Genomic DNA, 19,777 nt, shown 5'->3' with positions numbered 1-19,777 from the left:
CCTAATGGTGGGAAGGAGCTTTACCATCACTAAAAAGCAAAAATCTCCCTTGTTTATCACTCTGGACCTCAAAACACCTGTTGCCTTACTTGGATATAGGAAAGAACTTCCTATAGAGCACTACAAAACGCTCAAGCAGGGACTGAGGGAAGATATAAAAGGTTTATCTCTGAGTTTGCTGAGGACTGACAGCATCTGTAGGCCTGAGACTGATTGCCCCAGCAGTTCTGGAGAAGTGATACTGACAGTGCTTTACGATTTACAAAGCACTTTTCTAGATTGCATTTCATCTTTCAGCAACTCTGAGTGTGGCATGCTCATTCCTTGTTATAAAGGAAACAGAAGCTCAGATCTTCAGCAACTTGCCCAAGCTATACTGTAGAAGCCAGGGCTGGAGCTCAGATTTCCAGATCCCAAGTTCAATGTCTCAGACTCATCACCTCACAAGCACAGGGACATTAAAAGTGGGAGTAAGCAAGCACTAGCCCCTGTGATAAGGGCATACTTTCCTTCTGATAATACCCAATTAGGTGGATAATACTGTGATCTCCATTTTATAAATGAGGAGACTGAGATTCCTAGGGATTAAATAACTTGCCCAAGAGTCTCAAAGCTGGTGGGAATGAGAGCTGGGATTTGAATCAAGATGGTCCATATCTACAACATTCAGAAAATGTACACTTTAAATATTTCTACTTGTGTTTCCCAAACTTTTCTGATCTAGATATTCTAAAACAGAAAGTAGATAAGACTTAAATTTCTATTGGTTTTGGCAAATATTGTTCTTTGATACCTTAAAGTTTCTGGAGAGTAACTTCTTATTTACCCAGAAAACTGAGGCTTGCTAGAGATCAGACAAACACTAATAATAAAGTTCCAGAAAAGAACAGATAAAGAATCATCTCCTCTCTGGAATTTTCCAGTGTGGTTAGCTGCTGATGCAGATCCCTCTCAATAGACTGTGGATCCTTTATATAGACTGACATTAAAAAGGACTTGTATTTCTTTGAGAAGACCAACTACTTGAAGGCTTGGTGGTAGAAAAAGCTGCCAGATGAATACTGAGGAAAAACAGGTAATATACATTAGCCATGAGGAAACTATCCAGAAGGGAAGGGAAGGAAAATTAGGAGACTAGAGCCAACAGTCTGATTTATTTCATTTCTTTCTTTCCATTGCAACTGTAAGTTCTTGGAGGTCAAGAAATTGGCTTTTTCTTTATATGGTATCCCAAGTATTGGGATAGAGTTCAGCCTCTCTGCTGCTAAATAAAGAACAGTTGACCTTTGTTTGCTTGTAAAATACTAAACACTTACTGGCTCAGCCTTTAGGTTCTGCCATGACTCATGAGGGCCTTGTGCCCTTGCTTTCTTTCTGGTTCTAACCCAGTTCAACTGCATGGTGCCTGTTCTAGAGCTATGCCTACCATCACTCACCACTAAGCCACCAGTCTCCTGCTGGATCTTCAGCTGTAACTGAGTGACACGCCGCCGGGCACCTTCGATTTGCTCTTCCAGCAGGCTGGCGGGGTTCCGGCTATACACCTCACAGATACGCTGGGGAGGGAGGAGGAGGAGGAGGAGGAGGGGAAAAGGCAGAGGGCGGGTTAGTAGAGAATGGATGACTCACCAGTGGGGAAAACAGGCAGTTATCCCAAAACAAGGAGGAAAGAAAAGAGGTCTCTAGTTTCTAGTAGATGCACATTATTTCACCATCATTTAGGATCAGAAAAAGAAGTGAAAGATGAGAAACAGAACACACGAGGCAGCTAGAGACAGAAGACAAAATACAAAGGCCTGTCCTAATCTGACCCACTCTTCAAGGCTTGGCTTGAGTCCCACTTCCTAAGTGTGGTCTCCCTTGACTCCAACTCAAATGTGAAATACTGAAGTGACAGTTCAGATCACTATATAATAAAGTGCTAAAGAGAACCCTAGGAGTGGAGAAACAGCAGCCTGACTAGAGTAGCCAACGTCCCTGTGCCATCACCAGGAAGCTCGTGGAAAGCAGAAGTCATCCAGCCCTCACCTTGCTCTCCCCATAGCATGCAGCAGAGGGGAGCACAGGGGCTGAGGAAGACTTGTCTCTGAATCCTAGAACCTCCACTCAGGGCTAATGTAGACTTGGGCAAGCTTGAATACATCCTCATCGATAAAATGGAGATGACAGTACTGTCACATGGGATGGTTGTGAGATCTGAATGAGATTATGTAAAAGTGCTCAGCAGGATGTCTGGTACATACTACACACCAGAATACACAGCAGCTATTAATATTTCACTTCACAAGGAGATACTTGACAAACTTTGTTGGTTAAAGAAGTAAAGATGTTGTGTTCACATATCACCTATGTTCATCTGGGGTGTCCGACTACTTGACAAACTTCTGAAAATTCTCACATTAAATGTTTCAGCTTTTCTATGCCTATCAAGCCCAACTCTTCCCCTCAGTGCCAGCAGATAACATATTTGAAAGAACTTTCCCAACTCGCTCCACTTCAAAACACCCAGAGCCATCTTTCCTCCTGCCTCAGCAGAGAAACTGTCTACATCTTACAAAGCTAATCCCTCTACCTATGGGCACTTCCTGGACACTTTTTCACATATCTTCAAAATCGTCCTTTTCCAATGGCTTCTTCCCTTCATCCTATAAAAATGTTCAAGTTCCCTGACTTCAAAACACCACAATGAGGGCTGGGATTAAGCTCACTGGCAGTGTCTGCTTCATATGCACAAAGCCCTGGGTTTGATCCCCAGTTCAAAAAAACAAAAACAAAAACAAAAAAATCCCCAAAACAACAACAACAACAAAAAACCCCAAAACACCACCACAATAAAATCCTTTCTACCAACTCAGATTCTTCTTCAAGCCATTGCCCCATTTTTTTTCTCCTTTCTCTCACAACCAAATGTTTCAGAACAATACCCTACACTTACAGTCCCCTGTACTTTTGCCTTCCAGTCATTCCTCAATATACTTTACCTGGTGTCTTTCCTGTTATCTCAATAGCTACTCTTTTGAAGATCAAATATAATAATCAATCATGTCATATTAGAGGTTGGTACAGTGTACCAAAGAAACATGTAAGTTCCCAAAACCATCCCCAGTTCTCTCCTTTTCTCTCTGCACTGGCACCCTGGGTAATCTCACCCAGACCCCAATTTCAAAGATCATCTTTATGCTGAGAATATCTGAATCTCTATTTCAACCCAGCCTATTCTCCTGAGCTTTAGCTCTATCGCCTCTGTGTGCCTGGAGGTAGTAGTTACCTGAATGACTCATGGGCACCTTCACTTCATTCCTGTAAGGTCTCTTCCTCTCTGCCCTTTTACTTCATCAATGGCATCACCATCTACCCAGACACGCACACTTTGGGCCATCTTTTAAATTCTTTCCTCCCTTACCAACTGGGTAAGTTCTACTGATTTGACTTCTGGGATGTTTCCCATTACTATTCTCTCCTTTTTGTTCTGATTCCTACTAATCTTGTTGAATCTGTTATTATCTTTGTATCTACTGCAACAGTCTCCTAGAAGGTTTCCTTTTGTCAATTCACTTAACACGTGCCTCGAAGAATACTGATTTAAAAATGTGACAAGTCCTCTACTTAAATTCCTTCCATCAAACTTTAAGCTCCTTAAGAAATTTAAGGCCCAAATCACTTTTCAACCACTGCACCCACTGCCATTTTCAATTTTCTAGTCACAGAAGACTGAACCCAATCAAGTATCACTCCATGAAATTTTCTGAACTGTATAAATAATTACTGCTTCTTTTGGGCAGCCATGGTATTTAAAAAATTTCTTAAAAATAGTCATTGAGGTAATTCATTTAAGCCTCATCATCCTGAAGTGTATATAATTCAGTGGCTTTTAGTATATTCATGTAGTTGTGTAACCATGTTCACTATCTAATTCTAGAATAGTTCTATCACCCCAATAAGAAAGCTGTTACCTGTAAGTAGTCACTGCCACCTTCCCCGTTCCACTATTAATCTACTTTCTGTTTCTATCGATTTGCCTATTTTGGACATTCCATGCAAATGGAATTAAAAAATAAGTGAACTTTTGTCTGGCTTCTTTCAGTTAGCATGTTTTCAGGGTTCTCTGCATTACAGCATGTATCAGCACTTACTCTTTTTTATGGATGAATAATACCCATTGTGTGGATATACCACATTTTGCTTATCCATCAGCTGATAGACATTTGGATTGTTTTTACTTTTTGGCTGTTATGAATGTTCATATACAAGTTTTTGTGTGAACATGTTTTTTTGGGTATTTACCTAGGAGAGGAATTATTGGGTCACATAGTATCTCTGTGTTTAACATTTTGAAGATTTATCTGATTTTTCCAGTGTGGCTATATCATTTTACATTTCTACCATCAATGGCAGAAATAGATCAGGACAGTGAATATGTAGATAAAATAAAAACAAATATTTCTCAGATTTGTCCACATCCTTCCAATACTTGTTATTTTGGTTATAGCTATCCTAATGGTTGTGAAGTAGTATTTCACTGTCATTTTGATCAGTATCCTTGTATAACTAACAATGTTGAACATCTTTTCCAATGCTTATTGGCTATTTGTAATTTTTCTGTCCTGCAGCGCTGGAGATGGGACCTTCTGCTAGGAAGTACCCTACCACTGAGCCACACCCCTAGTCTGTTCAAATTCTTTGCCAATTTGCCTTTTTACTGTTGGGTTATAAGTACTTTGCGTATTCTGATAATTAGACCATTTTCAGATAAACAATTTGTACATATTCCTTCGATTCTGTGAGCTGTCCTTTTACTTTTGTGATAGTGTACCTTGAGGCACAAAGTTTTTAATTTTGATGAAACCCAATGATATTTTTGTTTTGTTTTTTTGCTTTGGGGTGTCATCAAAGAAATCAATGCCTAATCCAAGATCATGAAGATTCATATCTATGTTTTCATTAAGAGTTTTACAGTTTTTAAAAACAGCTTTAGTTCTGACACTTATGTCTTTGATCCACTGAGTTAAATTTTGTTAATTGTGTGAATAAGGGTCTAGATTTATTTATTTTTCTTGTTTTTTTTTTTTTTTTTTTTTGTGGTACTGAGGATTGAATCCAGGGCTCACACATGGTAGGCAAGCACTCTACCACTGTGCTGCACCCCAGCCCTTAAATTTGTTTTTTTGCATGTGGCTATCTAGTTGTTCAGCCACCATTTGCTGAAGAGACTATTCTTTCTCCACTGAATTGTCTTGGCATCTCTGTTGAAAATCAAACTGATCACAGATGTATGGGTTAATTTCTGAATTTTATTCCACTGACTTATAAGTTTACCTTATACTTTACCACTGTGTCTTGATTATTCTACGTCAATACATAAATATCAGCACTTATAATGTAACAGGTCCTCATTCATACCTTCATATCCTATGGAATAACTAACCCCTTAACGGGAAGGTTCACCTCTCATTTATCTCTTTTGTCTTTGTAACCATTATAATTCCTGTTTCTCACAGTACCTCTACTCACCACTCTAGAACATACAGAACCTAACACACAGCAAGAACTCAATGTTTATTAGATAAATGAGATGTATTTTCACATTGCTGTGCCTTTGACTTAACCTGTCCACTTGCTAGCATTCTTCCCTCATCTCTTTTGCCTACTGAAGTCCCACCTTTCAAGGTCCAACTGAAATACTATACCCCCTGTGAAGTCTTTTCCCACATGACCCACTGCTAATTAACTGCTCTCTCCTTTGTTTTCTTATTGCAAATTCTTTGTTTCTCCCACTCACCCTCTTTGAATTTCCCCCATTAGATTTTAAACACATTGAGGGGAAGAACCATCTAATCTGTTTCATTTCTGCATACTGCAGGAATTAAAACAATGCTTTATACACAATAAGCACTTACTAAAATATATTAAATTTAAATAGGTGAGATTGCCACAAGCCATAGTTATACCAAGAGTCTGATTATTCCACTCCAGTCAAATTACTTTCTTACTGTTTTCTGTGCATATTATTCCTAGGCCTGGAAATCTCTCTTCATCTCCTCCATCAACAGAGCTCCTACAGCCATGAGTCTGACCCAGCATTCACCTATCCATTCCCATTTTCCATGCCTCTTACCCTTGGAAACTTATAAGATCAATTCCAACTGGCTCTGATTTTCCTCAATTCTAATGTTCCCTTATTTTAGTCTGCCTGTTATGTCACTTATTTGTATTTAGTCTTCATACTCACTATCCTTATCTATTTCTCAAGGAATTTTATTATCTCATTTATTGGTCAAATTCTGCTTTAACAAATTCTACTGGCCAATGACAATTCTTCAGTGGTCCTGAAATTTTACTTTTAAGGTCTTAATTGTGATGGGATGTAGTGTGCAAACTAAAGTTGCTCTGGTATTGCATTAATTCATTAAGGCAATGGCCAGTCTACCTTTACCAGTAACCTCACCTGTAACTCTTTTTCCTCTTGCCTCAGCATATTCCTGAGGATCTGGGTAGCATGTTTTTGAACTTCAGGATCCTAGGAACAGAAAATATAATAGTAGTGAGATTTGGGGACCATCTCAATGCTAATTCTCAATGCTGATCCTTGGGCAATGAAAAGGTATAAAAGTAGAGCCAAGGTCTTAAGTATGATTTGTGTAACATTGAGTATCTTACTGGAATGCAGTAAACATAAAACCTCATTTTGATTTTGTTCCTGAGCTTCCTAGAAACCTTGTCTATAATCACCTTTGGTATCAAACTGCTCTCTAACTTCTCTATGGACTTGCTGGCTGTCTTCTTTCCAATGAGAAATTCCTGTTCCCAATACCTATTTGCATTTTGTCCCTTTTATGCCTTTGCAAAGGTTTTACTACTCTGAGGGTTCTCTATCTGTTTTTATCCTTTTCTGACTCTCTCCCTCTACTGACTGAATTCCATGTCTCACTCCTCCAGGAAGACATGCTCCTACTCCTAGACTTAATAGCATACCCTCCTGATGGTAATCAATAACCGTCCCTAAGCAATGATTTCTGTCCATGCCTAGAGAAGAAATTCCCTAGTGAGGAGAAGCACTCTCATCAGAGGGACTCTCGCAGGTGTTTCACACATTTAGAGAACACAATGAATGTTACTACCTGATAAAAACTCATGTTCATTTACATGGGAGGACACGGAAGCCAGGAAGAACCCTTTCATGCAGGGTACTCATGTTTATTTTACTCTTTGATGATGGTCATATATCTTTTGTCCTGTCTCTGCTTACCACAACCCCATTCAACTTGGTCCCCAATGGGGAGCTCTTCAAAGGAACCACAGGAGGGGGAGTCAGGAGGATTATTACCTGCAGAGGTTTGGGTCCTGTGATGCGTTGTGGAGGTGGCAGAGGTGGAGGTGGAGGTGGTGGGATCACAGGGATGACTCGGGGAGCTCCTGCCAGGAATGGTTCCTGTTGGAGCCCAGAGACACTAACAGGTGAAGGTGAAGAGCCCAGGAGGGTCAGTGCAACATAGGCGCCAGCTGGAGGAAAACAGAGCGGCTTGCTGAAGTCACACTGTTCTGGATAGTAGGTATTCAAGCAACAGGAGGGGATTCTTCTTTCATTAAGCTCATAATCCTGTGAATTAAGTTCTCCTCACTTTTAAGGCCCCAATCATTCTCTAATTCCTTCTTTTCTATCCCACACCAACCTCATTCCACTTGCTTATCTTCCTTCCTGCAGAGACCCCAACCAAAATTTCATTCACAAATATTTGGGATATTTAGTGAGATGTTTCCTTATCTCACTAAATTAAGTAGCCAGTGCAAAGCCCAAGCACACTGCCTACTTGGCACATAGCAGGTACTCAAATTCTAGCCCTCCACCTTCCCAGACTTCTCATATCCTTTAATTCTTCCCTCAACATTTGCTGCTTCTATGTAATTACCTATGCAGACTCAACTGTTGGGTCTTCCTGGCTGTAAACTATTTTTGACCTTGCCCCCCAAATAGGAAATAGGTGAGGAAGAATGCAAATGAGAGGGGGACAGACATGGTCTCAGGAGGATATGGCCTACACAAGAGTGGCAAATATGGGTGTGGTAAAAATGAAGATGTCTGATGAGGAACATCTCTACTCGAAATAACAGGGCTTTGTGCCTGTATGGCTAGGTAGATCACTCCATGTGAAGATTAAAGATATAATTTCAGCAGCCTCAACATCTACCAAAGAAGCCATCTGGATCAGCAGGCTTCCTCTTTTCTCCCTCTCAGTCCTCACTTCTTTAGTTGTCACCCCTATCCAACTCACATTTAATAAGCTTTACCACCTCCAGGTGTGAGCTGTTGGTCACCATGGTGCCGTTGACCTGTTGAAGGGACAAAGAATATTATGTAATAGTGAGAGAAACTAGGAGCTCTTAAGATCAAAATGCCACTTCTTTAGCAAGCCATTTTCCAATACTCCTCAGTTACCTCTAGTCACTTGTTTACTCTCCTTCACATTGAATATGAATTTGTTCCTGTTCACATGTGCCATGTGTTTTGCCTCCCCTACCAGCCTATGAGTTTTTAGGAACAAGACCTGTCTTCATTTCTTCATTTGTTCAGTCATTTTTTGGGAGGGCGGGAATGTAAGATCATCCAACCATTTGCCTCACACATATGTATGCCAATTGGTCCAGTGTGCTACCTCTCTGACTTGAGGATTTCTTTAATGCTTATAGGACACCATTTTGCAGATGGCAGATCTGAATGGATAAGGCATGACAGTAGTTTAGAATAGGCCAGGACCTCAAGCCAGCACAGTGTGGACAGATTATTAAGCTGAGAATCTGAAGGCTTTAACCTTACTTTTATCATATCTGAAATGGGGATAAAAAATCCTACTCTAGAAGTGTAGTTGCTTGGGGTTCAGAACATGGAAGCCAGCTCTCTTTACTCTCTCTCTTACTACATTATGTTTCCTCTCAAGGTGCACCCCCTAACTCAGGGTCTGATTGACAGTTGGTATGGAAACAGAAGTTTGCAATTCAGGCCAGGGCCAGAAAGCACACCTGCCTCCTCTCCTGAGGAGGTGGGTGTCAGGGCCACTCACTTTGATGATTCGGTCGCCCTCTTTCACACCAGCTTTCATGGCTGCACCTCCTGTAAAGAGAAGGCATGGTCAGCAAAACCCCCCAAACTCCTCCAACCCCCAAGACACTGAATATACACTGAACTCCCTGTCTGATTACCTCCCCTCTGAAAGAAATTTCATCTCATTTCAATGTGTGAAGTACCTCCAATCTGGGTAGACAGCCCATTCTGCCCCAGTGAGACGAAGGACTTTTGTTTTGATACTGAAGACTGATCCCAGAGGAGCTTTACCACTGAGGTACATTCCTAGTCCTTTTTTTCTCTTTCTTTCTTTTCTTTTTTCAAATTTTCAGACAAGGTCTTGCTAAGTTGCTGAGGCTGGTCTCAAACTTGCAATCCTCTTGCCTCAGCCTATTGAGTCTCTGGGATTACGGGTGTGTGCCACGGTGTCTGGCTAAGAACTTCTAAATTAGAGTGAACTACATAAGGTCACATCTACTGCTCTCCCCTCCACCTAGATCAGAGGTCAGATTTCTGACAACCAGTCAAGGTAGGAGATAAGCAGGGCCAGGCTCTGGGAAGTATATGTATCTAGATATGTTCCAAGGTCAGATAAAAGTTATTTCTTATTATCCAGTGGGAGAAAAGAGTTTACTGAAATAAGAGTAATTGGTAAAATAATCATAATTGTGAGGAATATGGAGAAAAATATAAATGCAAGCATTTTAAACAGGTGGTTTGTAAGTTCTGAGAGGTTCATAAACACTGAGGATTCATAATATTAAAGATAATGCTAACTGTCTTATTTTCTGTTTTAAAAAAAAAAACAGTTTAAACTATTTATAGTTTCTCCCTTTAAAAAGGACCGGATTAAGGTCTTCTGATGATGGATGTCTAAGAGGCATTCAGAAGAGAATGTGCTATTGACCTTTGCAGGTTATCACTCAACTGGAGGTAGCAGTGGTTTGGACCACTTCATAGTTTTAAATGGCTTAATTTATACCCAGGAAGAACTTACACTTCTGAAACAAGTTAATGTCAAAACAAGTTAATGAAAACCATAAAAATTACGTTTTGTAAATTTGCCCCAAGATGATCATTAAAGCTCTTAAGTTGTATTCATCTGATTGAAATGAAACTCCCACAAAGCACATCTAGATGTTTCTAGTATCTACAGGAAAAAAATATAGCAAAGACCACATTCCAGTTTGGCTTTTCAGTATAGGCCTCAGACTCTCTTCCTCTAAAATGTGCTATTTATGGAAGACTTCTTACAAATAACTTGGAACTCTCTTCCACAGTCATGTAGAAATGAAAGCCAGAAAGAGTTATCTTGCCTAAATACATGAAACATGTGAAGTAACTTCTAATAACTCAGTTATTAAAAACAAAAACAAAAACAAAAACTTTAAAGAATATGAGCAAAAGTTCTCAGACATCAGTGAGCACAAGACTCACCAGAGGAATTTGTTAAGAAGTACATCCTTGGCCCTCCTCCAGAAAATGGTTTTGTACGTAATTCTGGGGTTGAGCCCAGGAATAGGAATTTCAATTATTCTAGGGCTTAGGTAATTCTGATATAGGCAGAACACAGACTGCAGGAGAAATAATGAACTAAAGAAACCTAATATCTGAAAAAGACAAAAGCCAACTGCTTTATTACTCTTGTGATTTCAATGCTAATCCAAATGAAGTCTCTCTCTCCTCCCTAAAACATAAACACATGCAGGTGCGTGCACCCTGCCCCGCAACCCCACACACACACTTCAAAATTCATTCTTTATTGCAAGTCATCTTTCTGTTTTTTCCTCTTTACGTCTGATTCTGTCCAGTCTAAAAGGAGGAGAAAAAAAAAAAAAAAACAACAAAAGTTGCACCCACACTTCACTGGAGGGGATCCCATTTCTGTATCTAATAAGACTGCATAAGTAAAGTACAAATTATTGGCAGTTCCACTAGCTCTCTCCCAGCCTAGTCCAGGAACCCTGAAAAACACAGGAAGGAAGGAAGGAAGGAAGGAATAAAACTATCTTTTCAGAGCTTTACCCGAGGATATGAAAAACATACCTCCCACTGATAAAAGTTAGCTTCTAAGTGTAAGAAGCTGTAATTATTTGCATCTTCGTATGATCCACATTATCTCCTTTCAGTCATATATTTAAAATTCTCTTTTCCTTTTTCCTATAAACATATCCCAAGTCTTTCTCCAAAATTACTGCAAGTATATTTTCTCTTCCCCCTTTAACCCTAGGGTGTAATGCCAGCCTGCTTCCTACTCTTTCCTAGATTCTCCTATAAGCCAAGCCTACAATGTTTCGTGTGAGTACCAACCCATTTGCCACACTGAAGTTCACTCCTTTTAGGGATACTTTAAAATATATATATATATTTTGTTTTAGTTGTAGGTGGACACAATATCTTTATTTTATTTTTATGCGGTGCTGAGGATTGAACCCAGGGCCTCATGCATGCTAGGCAAGTGCTCTACCACTAAGCCACAACCCCGGCCCTAGGGATACTTTTTTATACCTCTTCCTTTCTCTCCTGCTTGTCTTCTTCAACCTGGGTCAACTAACAGTGATTCTACTACTTGGTATATGACAGAGCTTTGACTGTTTACAGTCTTCTATATATACGATGGTCATGTGATTGAGCTGCTCATGAGGCCTTCCCTACTCTTCACTCCCGACCCACCAAGTTCCTATCTTGTTGATCTGTTTTTAATTTCTATCATTCTAACTATTCCTGAAATCCTGTTTTTTCTTAAAAGGGCTTCCCAAAGTGATCAGAAGGGATATAATTATGCCTTGAACCATAAAGTATCCAAAGTTCTAAATACCACTTCATCTGATACAAAGTCTAACATAAGTCATTTATCTTTTGGTAATATATTACTTAATAGTAACTGATTGCAAATGTAAACCGTTTGGACAGTGTGCTGTCTCTAATTGCAAACCTCTACAGAAAGTAACTATCTCTGCTCATTTAGCCAGGTGCTCAGCTACTTGGGAGGCTGAGGAAGATGTATCATAAATTTGAGGCCAGTCTGGGAAACTTAGTGAGACCCTGTTTCAAAATTAAAAAAAAAAGGGGGGGGGATGGGAACATAAATCAGAGGTAGAGTGCCAAATGAGTTCAATCCCTAGTCACACACGTGCACGTACACACACGCGTGCGCTCCCCCCCCTCACAGAAGGGATGGTGGTGAGGGACTAGGGATGTACATAGCTCCATGGTAGAGTCTTGTCTAGCATACAAGAGACCCTGGGTTCAATCCCCAGTACAGCAAGAAAAAAAGAAAAAAGGAAAATGGAAAAAAAGAAAAAAGAAAGTGAAAGTGACTATCCATGCACTTAGCCAGGTAAGGTGAAGAGAAGTATGAAAGGGCCTTTGATGGCAACTTCTGATCCAGCATGAAGGGCTCTCTTTGATGGCAATCAGGCATTTGCCTGATGACTGAGGGTTGTTGCATTGGTTTTGCACTTCCCAGCTGAGGAAGTAGGCACGTAGTGTGATCCTGGGAAATTCTGCCTAGTGGCTTGGTATTGCTCCAGATGTCTTTGGGAAGCCAGCTACAGAGTACTTCACTCATGCCTCCCAGGGCTCCCCCAAGCACACATTCTCCAAGTCATGCAGCATTGTCACATATGTGAAGCCTTCTAAGAACTGCCCACCATAAGCAGGAAAGATGCTGTACTCACCAGGTCGCACAGACTGCACCAGAACAATGCGATCCCCACTGACCGTGAAGCCAAAGCCATGCTGGTCTTTTTGGATGATGACACAGCGTTGAACAAGACCTGGTAGGAAAGAGAGAGGTAGAAAAGGGTGGGGCAGGCAGTGTCATTGGAAGATTGGTACATACAAGCCAAGGCCAATCCAGAAATGCCTCAGTGTGTGTCCTCCTCAAGGAGCCTTCCCACACTAACCCAATTCCTTAGATTCATCCTGTCCTAACACTACTGCAATAACATGCCTCTCTCAGGGACTGGCAAAAACCTGAAATCTACTTTTGTCTTTCATACAAGAAATGGTCCTTCACTGAGATGCTTGTCTCTTTTGTACTTATCTGTTCCTGTTGGTTTGTCTGGGTGATACTAGCCAAAGAACAGGGGAGGGCCAAGTCTAGCCACCTTCCTGAAGACTAATACTACAAATAAGTAGCTCTGCAGGGTGGACTGGAAGTCTTATGTCAAGTTACACCCAATGAATGGAGCAAGTGGGACACCAGTTCTTATTGACTGTTTTTGAAAGAGCTGGATAACTCACATAAGGTGACTCAGGGCTGATCCATTGCCAAATTCAGGCAAGGATAAATGATGGAGAAAATATGAACATCCAAGCACAGAACTTTAAAAAAAAAAAAAAAAAAAAAAAAGGGAGAAACCAAGGTTATGCCTTCCAATTTTCTCCATCCATGTGACTGTGTGACAGATACCACATCCATGTGACTGTCTTTTGTAATGACTCAAACATGGGTTCTAGAGTTAAAATGGAACTGGTTCCAAGTCCTGATTCTGTTCCCAATGAGTTTGTGCAGTTGGGTAAGTTTCTTGACTTCTCTGTGCCTCAGGTCCCTTATGTTTCAATAAGGATAATAAAACCTATTTTCTAGGTGTAAGGAGGCAATTTATATAAAACCCATAACAATGTCTGGTGCACATCATGTGCTCAACATAAACACTAAGATGTGTTACATTTGGGGCATACAGATGGTGTGTATCTCTGTATCTATGGGTTAAGGTCCAAGAAGGTAGTACCTGTTGTCTCTGAGGTGTCAGAAGGCTGGCGGTGGTGGGAAGGGGACTTGCGCTCAGGTGTGGAATCTCCCAGAGATGACAGGCTACTTAACCTGGAGAAGGAGCAAGGAGAGCACATCCATGAGTTGGGAAGGGAGGGACCAGCAGAAGGGTGGTGGCTCTTTAAAGGGCCCTGAGTCTTTGACAAAGAGAGACCACCCCACCCACCTTTAACCTGCTCAATCTAAATTAGCCATGTCTACACTGCTGGCCATACCACCTATCTGGAATCCTGGCCTGGCAGGACAAGCATGATCTCTTTTAGACTCAGCAGGGCGTGTAGGGAAACAGTCCTTCATGGAGCCAGGTGACAAGGAGACAATGGCAAGAAGGGGATGTGCACATATACACATACACACATGCTTGTAGGGTCTTACCAGGCTGCAATGGGGCTGATGGAACAGAACGAAGCAGCAGAGGAAATGAATGCAAGAAAAAGACAGGAAAAAAAACAACAGCTAGTTAGTGTTAAGCGATGATTTGCAAAGAAAAGGGAGACTGGAGGGAAGGACATGGCAGGTCAAACACATACTGAGGCCTGCACAAACACAGCAGAGCACTGTAATGGTTGTAGCAGAGACAAGCTCCCCATTTTAGTTTCACCTCTTTGCCCCTCAAAGTTCCACCTCTCTAAAATGGCAGTGTCCAGAAGGGTAACTGGGCATTTAGTACTAACCTAGTGGGTACATGGCAACTGGCACACTTTTCTTTTGAAAGGAGGGGTATGGCAATAGCTAGAGTTTCTGAAAATTCCATTTATGTCTTGGAATCATGGCAGAACAGGAACCTGGTTCGTTTGTGGTAGTGTATTCTAATCACAGCCAGCCTGAGGTACATGCTAGAAACTATTTGTGACTACTGATGACCAAATCAGATTCATTGCTTAATCTCTTCTTTACTCAGAACCCCTATAGGGACAGAGGAAATTCAAATCATTCCTGTGGCCCTCCTTTTTTAGATAAGTATGCAAGTTGACAGTTTCTGAATCAATAGTTGCTGTCTCTCTGAAAGGGGCAATTGCTACCCTAGCTAAAGTAAACAACCTAATAGACGTTTATTCATGGAATCACTGTATATAATTGCAAAATACTGGAATAATCTAAATGTTCAAAATGGGTGACTGGTTAAATGAATTATTTTATGTAAATAAATTGACATCCAGAACTTAGACATATAAAATAAAGAGAAGGTACTTTTTATAAAACACAATCAGGATTGATCCTGGGGATTTGTTTTTGAGGGGGGAAAAGATACAGAATTATGTGGATATTATAAACAGCAGAAAATAGGGAAAATAAATGATTTGCTTATAGATTTGCATATGTATGTAAAAATACTTAACATCTTGGAAGGTTACAAAAGAAACAACATTGGTTGCTTCTGAGGAGGGAAAGCAGATGGCTGGGCATGAGGATGAGACTGGGACGAGAATAGAGATTTATCATTATGTTCTCTTTTGTACTCTTCAAATTCAAACCATGTGAACATACTATCTATTAAAAAACCAAATAAATATATTTTAAATATAAAGGGGGAAGCCCCACCACCACAGTGGCATCCCTCTTACCTGGACAGGTGAGACTGCTTTTTACTGGCTGATCTTTGGATCAGAGGGAATAGGACATCAAGCAAGAAGAGAGTGTGGGGCCCAGGAGATAGCAATGCAGGAAAGGAGGAAGAAAGAGAAAGAAAAACAAAATACGACATAAACCAGACAAGACACTGGAGATGATTGATTCAAAAGAAAAACCACACTAAAGCTAAGATGGACCCAGGGATGGAAACTACCCACAACACAATAGTAAACTTACTAAGATGCAAATTTATTCATGTCATTTTGTTGCCTAAATCTTAGAGCTTCCCATGTACTCAGAAGAAAGGTTGTCCTGTTCCAAGGTAGGCCATCACCAAAGCATATAACAGGAAGCATGACTTGCAACTGGTTAGGTGCCCCTCTGATATCTCCCACAGCTCCCAGGTCCTAGTCATCCTACAGCACCAATATCCAAAGGTAACTCTTGTACACTTTTCTATAAAGCTGCCCAGTCAAGACTGGAAGGCCCATGAAGGCAGAGATGTTCTGTTGCACAGTGTCCCCATGCTTGACACAGCAGGTGTTCCTATTTTTGGTCCCTGATCTCTACTGTCCTCCTTTAACTTGGGATGGTTTCTGGCTTTGCTCACACTGGTCCTTTATCCTACTCTATCCCCCACAAACCACAAAGGTAAACTTGCAGAAACTTCAACTTCCTTCTTTAAAATTATCCCATTCCATCATTTGCTGTCCACTTCCTACCTAGGGTAAAGATTCAACTTCACTCACCACGTAATAGATGTTCTCTGACGTTCTACAATCTAGACCTGTACTCTCATAAAATAAGCCACAAATCACACGTAGCTATTTAAAATTTAATTTTAAAATAAAATTAAAAATTGTTTTTTCTGATGTACTAGTTTCAGGGGCTTAGAAGCTACACATGGCTAGTGGCTGCCAAACTGTACAGTGCAGAACAGAACACTCCCATCATAACGAAGAGTTCCCTGGAGAGCTTTGCTCCAGACAGTGTCAGACAATAGGGATATGAGCAAGTAGATGTAGAAAATATGCAGAACTTAAATATAAACACTTAGTGACTAGCAGCCCTCCAATCAGAAAGGGACTCACGGAAGGGAGTTTTTTGTTCCAACTGTTCATTTGCTGTCTTCAGTAGTACTCTCAATGCCCCACCACTGGGTTACCCACGTTGGGCTTGAATTTCTCCTCACCACATCCAGAGAAAGCCCATTTACCTTGAGATAACTTGGGCCTCTGCCTTGCTATGTATGTATGTATTATGATATATGTATTTATCTTTTTATTGAACTGGGGATTTAACCCAGGGGCACTTAACCACTGATCCACATCCCCAGTCCTTTGTTTATTTTTTATTTTGAAATAGGGTATTGCTAAGTTGATTAGGGCCTCAATAAGTTGCTGAGGCTGGTCCTGAACTTGCAATCCTTCTGCTTCAGCTTCCTGAGTTGCTGGGATTCCAGGAGTGAGCCACCATGCCTGGCTTGCCTTGTCCTTCTTGACTCTGGGAGGAAGCTGGATTCCTAGCCCGTATTTAAGTCCAGATGTATTTTGAACTCGTAACTTTTTTTTTTTTTTTTTTTTTTTTTTTTGGTGTTGGAGATTGAATTTAGTGCAGAGCACTTCTGTTATGGTACTCAATCTGGTTTGGTTTGCATTTGAGCTGGGGCATGAACAGCTAGCTCCATGTACTCTTGGAGACAAATGAAGCAAAGGCCCATGTATGTAGACTGTTAGGGACATGGGCAAAGATCATTTCAGCAGTCACTGAAAGCTTCTCCTTTAAAAAAAAAAAAAAAAAATCACAGGCTAGGGAAGGTATAATAAGGAACAAGGAAATGTAAGTACAGATGCAGGCCTGGTAGGCAGAAAGAATAGCTAGACTATTGGGTTGGTTGGGTTTTGAGTCCCAGCTGAGATTTGGGAGGAAGGAAAGGAGAGATTTGGAGGTTGTCAGAGAAAAAGACTTTAATGGTGGGCTCCCTTTTCCCATCAAAATTTGACAGCAGAGTTCAGATTCCATTCAGTCTAAACCCTGGGTATGGAGGAGGCCCTGGAGAGTGGAGAATTCCCCCCCAAATTTGAACTCCCTTTAGCATCACTGAGACAGATTTTTCTTACTTCTCAGTTACCCCTAAGTCTCCTCAGTTAAAGAGACCCATGCATCCTTCATAATTTTTTCCCAGGGTTATTCCTTTCATTACCATTGACACCTGTCACTTAAATATGTCTACTATCTCAAGCCTGGATTACTGCAAAAACAAACAAAAACTTTTCGTTTCCACTCTCCACACCATCCAGCAATCCACCACAACACTATGTCCTCCCTGCTGCTGGCCTCTCCACATCAAGAACCTGTGATTTCTCTCCTTACTACCTACACAACCAGATGCACAGAAGCTGTGGTATTAAAGGTCTTCCATCAAGTGGATCCAAATTCATTTCTTACTACTTATCTACATTTACCAGCCTCTGCTGGATCCTAAGAGATGCTGTGCTCATTCCTACCTCTGAGTTATAATGGCCTTCATTCCTTCTCTCTACCCATCTTCTTCTTTTTCAGGATCCTAGAAAAATAGCGCTGATTCTATGAATGAATACCTGACCCACATTTCATTGTGAAAAATTTCAAACCACAATGAAGTTGAAGGAGAAACATGATGAATGTGCCCTTCATTCAGATCCACCGATTAACATTTGTCACACTTGCTTTATCTTTCTACTAAAATACATTTATTCCCCATTTGAAAGTTGCAGAGAGAGATCATGACACTTATGCCTATAATCCCAGTGACTCAGGAGGCTGAGGCAGGAGTATAGGAAGTTTGAGGACAGCCTCAGCACTTCAGCAAGACCCTGCTTCAAAACAAAAAGTTAAATAAATAAAATAAAAAGGTCTGGGTATGTGGCTCAGTGATAAAATGACCTTGGGTTTAATCCAGAGTGGGGAGGTGTGGGAGAATATGATACTTTACATCTACTTTACTATCTATACTCAACAAATTTAACTTTGATACAATATTACCTAATATACAGTACACGCTCAAAACTTTCCGAATGGTCTCATCAATGTTTTTTATAGCTATTCCCCAACCGTCTCAATCCAGGATCCAATCAAGGATTTCAGATTATATCTGTCACGTCTCTATTAGATGCATTAACCTGGCCTATCCCCCCACCCGCCCCATTTTCTTGGTCTCTCATAATAATGATATTTTGAAGAATCCAGGCAGCTACGTTGTTGAATAAATGACCTATGATAGGCATTTGTCTAATGTCTCCTCCTGATTACACTCAGGTTAAACATTTTTGAGAACTGTAAGTGGATTGCTCCATTGGTGATGTGATTACTTAGGTGCTCCTGAGATTTCTCAATGTAAGACTATTTTCCCACTTGAATTAATGAGAAATCCACTGGGTGATATTTTGAGACTATATTGTTATCCTGTTTTCCAACAATCTCTTTCAATAGTTTGACTATTCACTGATGACCTTGCCTGAATCACTTACTGCACTGGTGGTTGCAAATGGCAATCTGCTAATTCCATCATTCGTTCTACAACAGGTAATCTTCATTCCTTTCCTAGAATAGTGTCATGAAATCACAGATCTTGTTTTCTCTCCCAAAGTAATGCATTATAGTTCATTATCCTTTTTTTTTTTTTTAATGTTAAAAATGGCCCAATTTGGCTAGTGGGAGCTTCTACAAATCAACCAGTGTTTGTGTTCTTTTAATATGTCTCCATCTGTCTTTGATCATGTCCTTGCTCTCTGGCACAAAAAGATACTCCAGGTTCATCTTGTACTTTCCCTATCCCAGACCTGGTATCAAACATTTTTCTATGGATCCCTGGTTCCTTTTAGCAGAAATGTATTCAGAAACAAAATCTGGCAGCTAGGTACTCAATGCTATTGAGTCATCCCTCTTTCTAGGCCACTTCAATGTCCTTTTTCCATAATAAGAATCCTGTTCCCAAACAACTTCAATATATTTACTCATTTACTCTATTCTATAATATAGACAAGATGGTTTCTGGAATTGCTACACTAATACCACTAGCAACAATTAAACGTACTAAGTTCAAGGTTTCCTTCAGTTCTTTTTGTTCTTATGTTCTATTTCACTACAAGTCAGTATGCATATGACAGTTAATTTGAATTAATTCTTTTTTATGTTACCAATTTGAAACATTTATTTTTATATTTTACTTAATTTTAGGGTATTTTTTCAGGCTTATTTCATTTTCAAAAATATGTTAAACATTTACATGGTTGAAAATTCAAAATGAAAATATTAAGCATATTTAGAAGCATCCATATCCTTTCTCCCTATTTCTCCCAAGATAACCATTTTCATTTTGTCTTTGG

At 40.3% G+C, this 19,777-nt stretch overlaps 1 protein-coding gene across 10 annotated transcripts in view; it reads right to left on the bottom strand.

The window, feature by feature from the left end:
• Arhgef11 (Rho guanine nucleotide exchange factor 11) overlaps positions 1-19,777 on the bottom strand; it is a 108,813-nt gene that overhangs the window by 35,004 nt on the left and 54,032 nt on the right. For 5 of the 10 annotated variants that reach the window (XM_047550021.1, XM_047549994.1, XM_047550046.1 and 2 more), the window contains exons 2-10: positions 15,404-15,436; positions 14,214-14,228; positions 13,798-13,889; positions 12,739-12,837; positions 9,057-9,106; positions 8,271-8,328; positions 7,325-7,500; positions 6,446-6,517; positions 1,437-1,556 (exon numbers count right to left, since the gene is read on the bottom strand). In XM_047550021.1, the coding sequence (XP_047405977.1) occupies positions 1,437-1,556; positions 6,446-6,517; positions 7,325-7,500; positions 8,271-8,328; positions 9,057-9,106; positions 12,739-12,837; positions 13,798-13,889; positions 14,214-14,228; positions 15,404-15,436 (715 nt within the window). The remainder of the gene's footprint in view (positions 1-1,436; positions 1,557-6,445; positions 6,518-7,324; positions 7,501-8,270; positions 8,329-9,056; positions 9,107-12,738; positions 12,838-13,797; positions 13,890-14,213; positions 14,229-15,403; positions 15,437-19,777) is intronic. The other 5 variants (XM_047550057.1, XM_047550075.1, XM_047550067.1 and 2 more) reach the window with 3 other exon arrangements.

This window comes from Sciurus carolinensis, chromosome 1, assembly GCF_902686445.1.
Source record: "Sciurus carolinensis chromosome 1, mSciCar1.2, whole genome shotgun sequence".
Lineage (NCBI taxonomy): Eukaryota > Metazoa > Chordata > Mammalia > Rodentia > Sciuridae > Sciurus > Sciurus carolinensis.
This window is presented reverse-complemented; position numbering and strand designations above follow the sequence as displayed.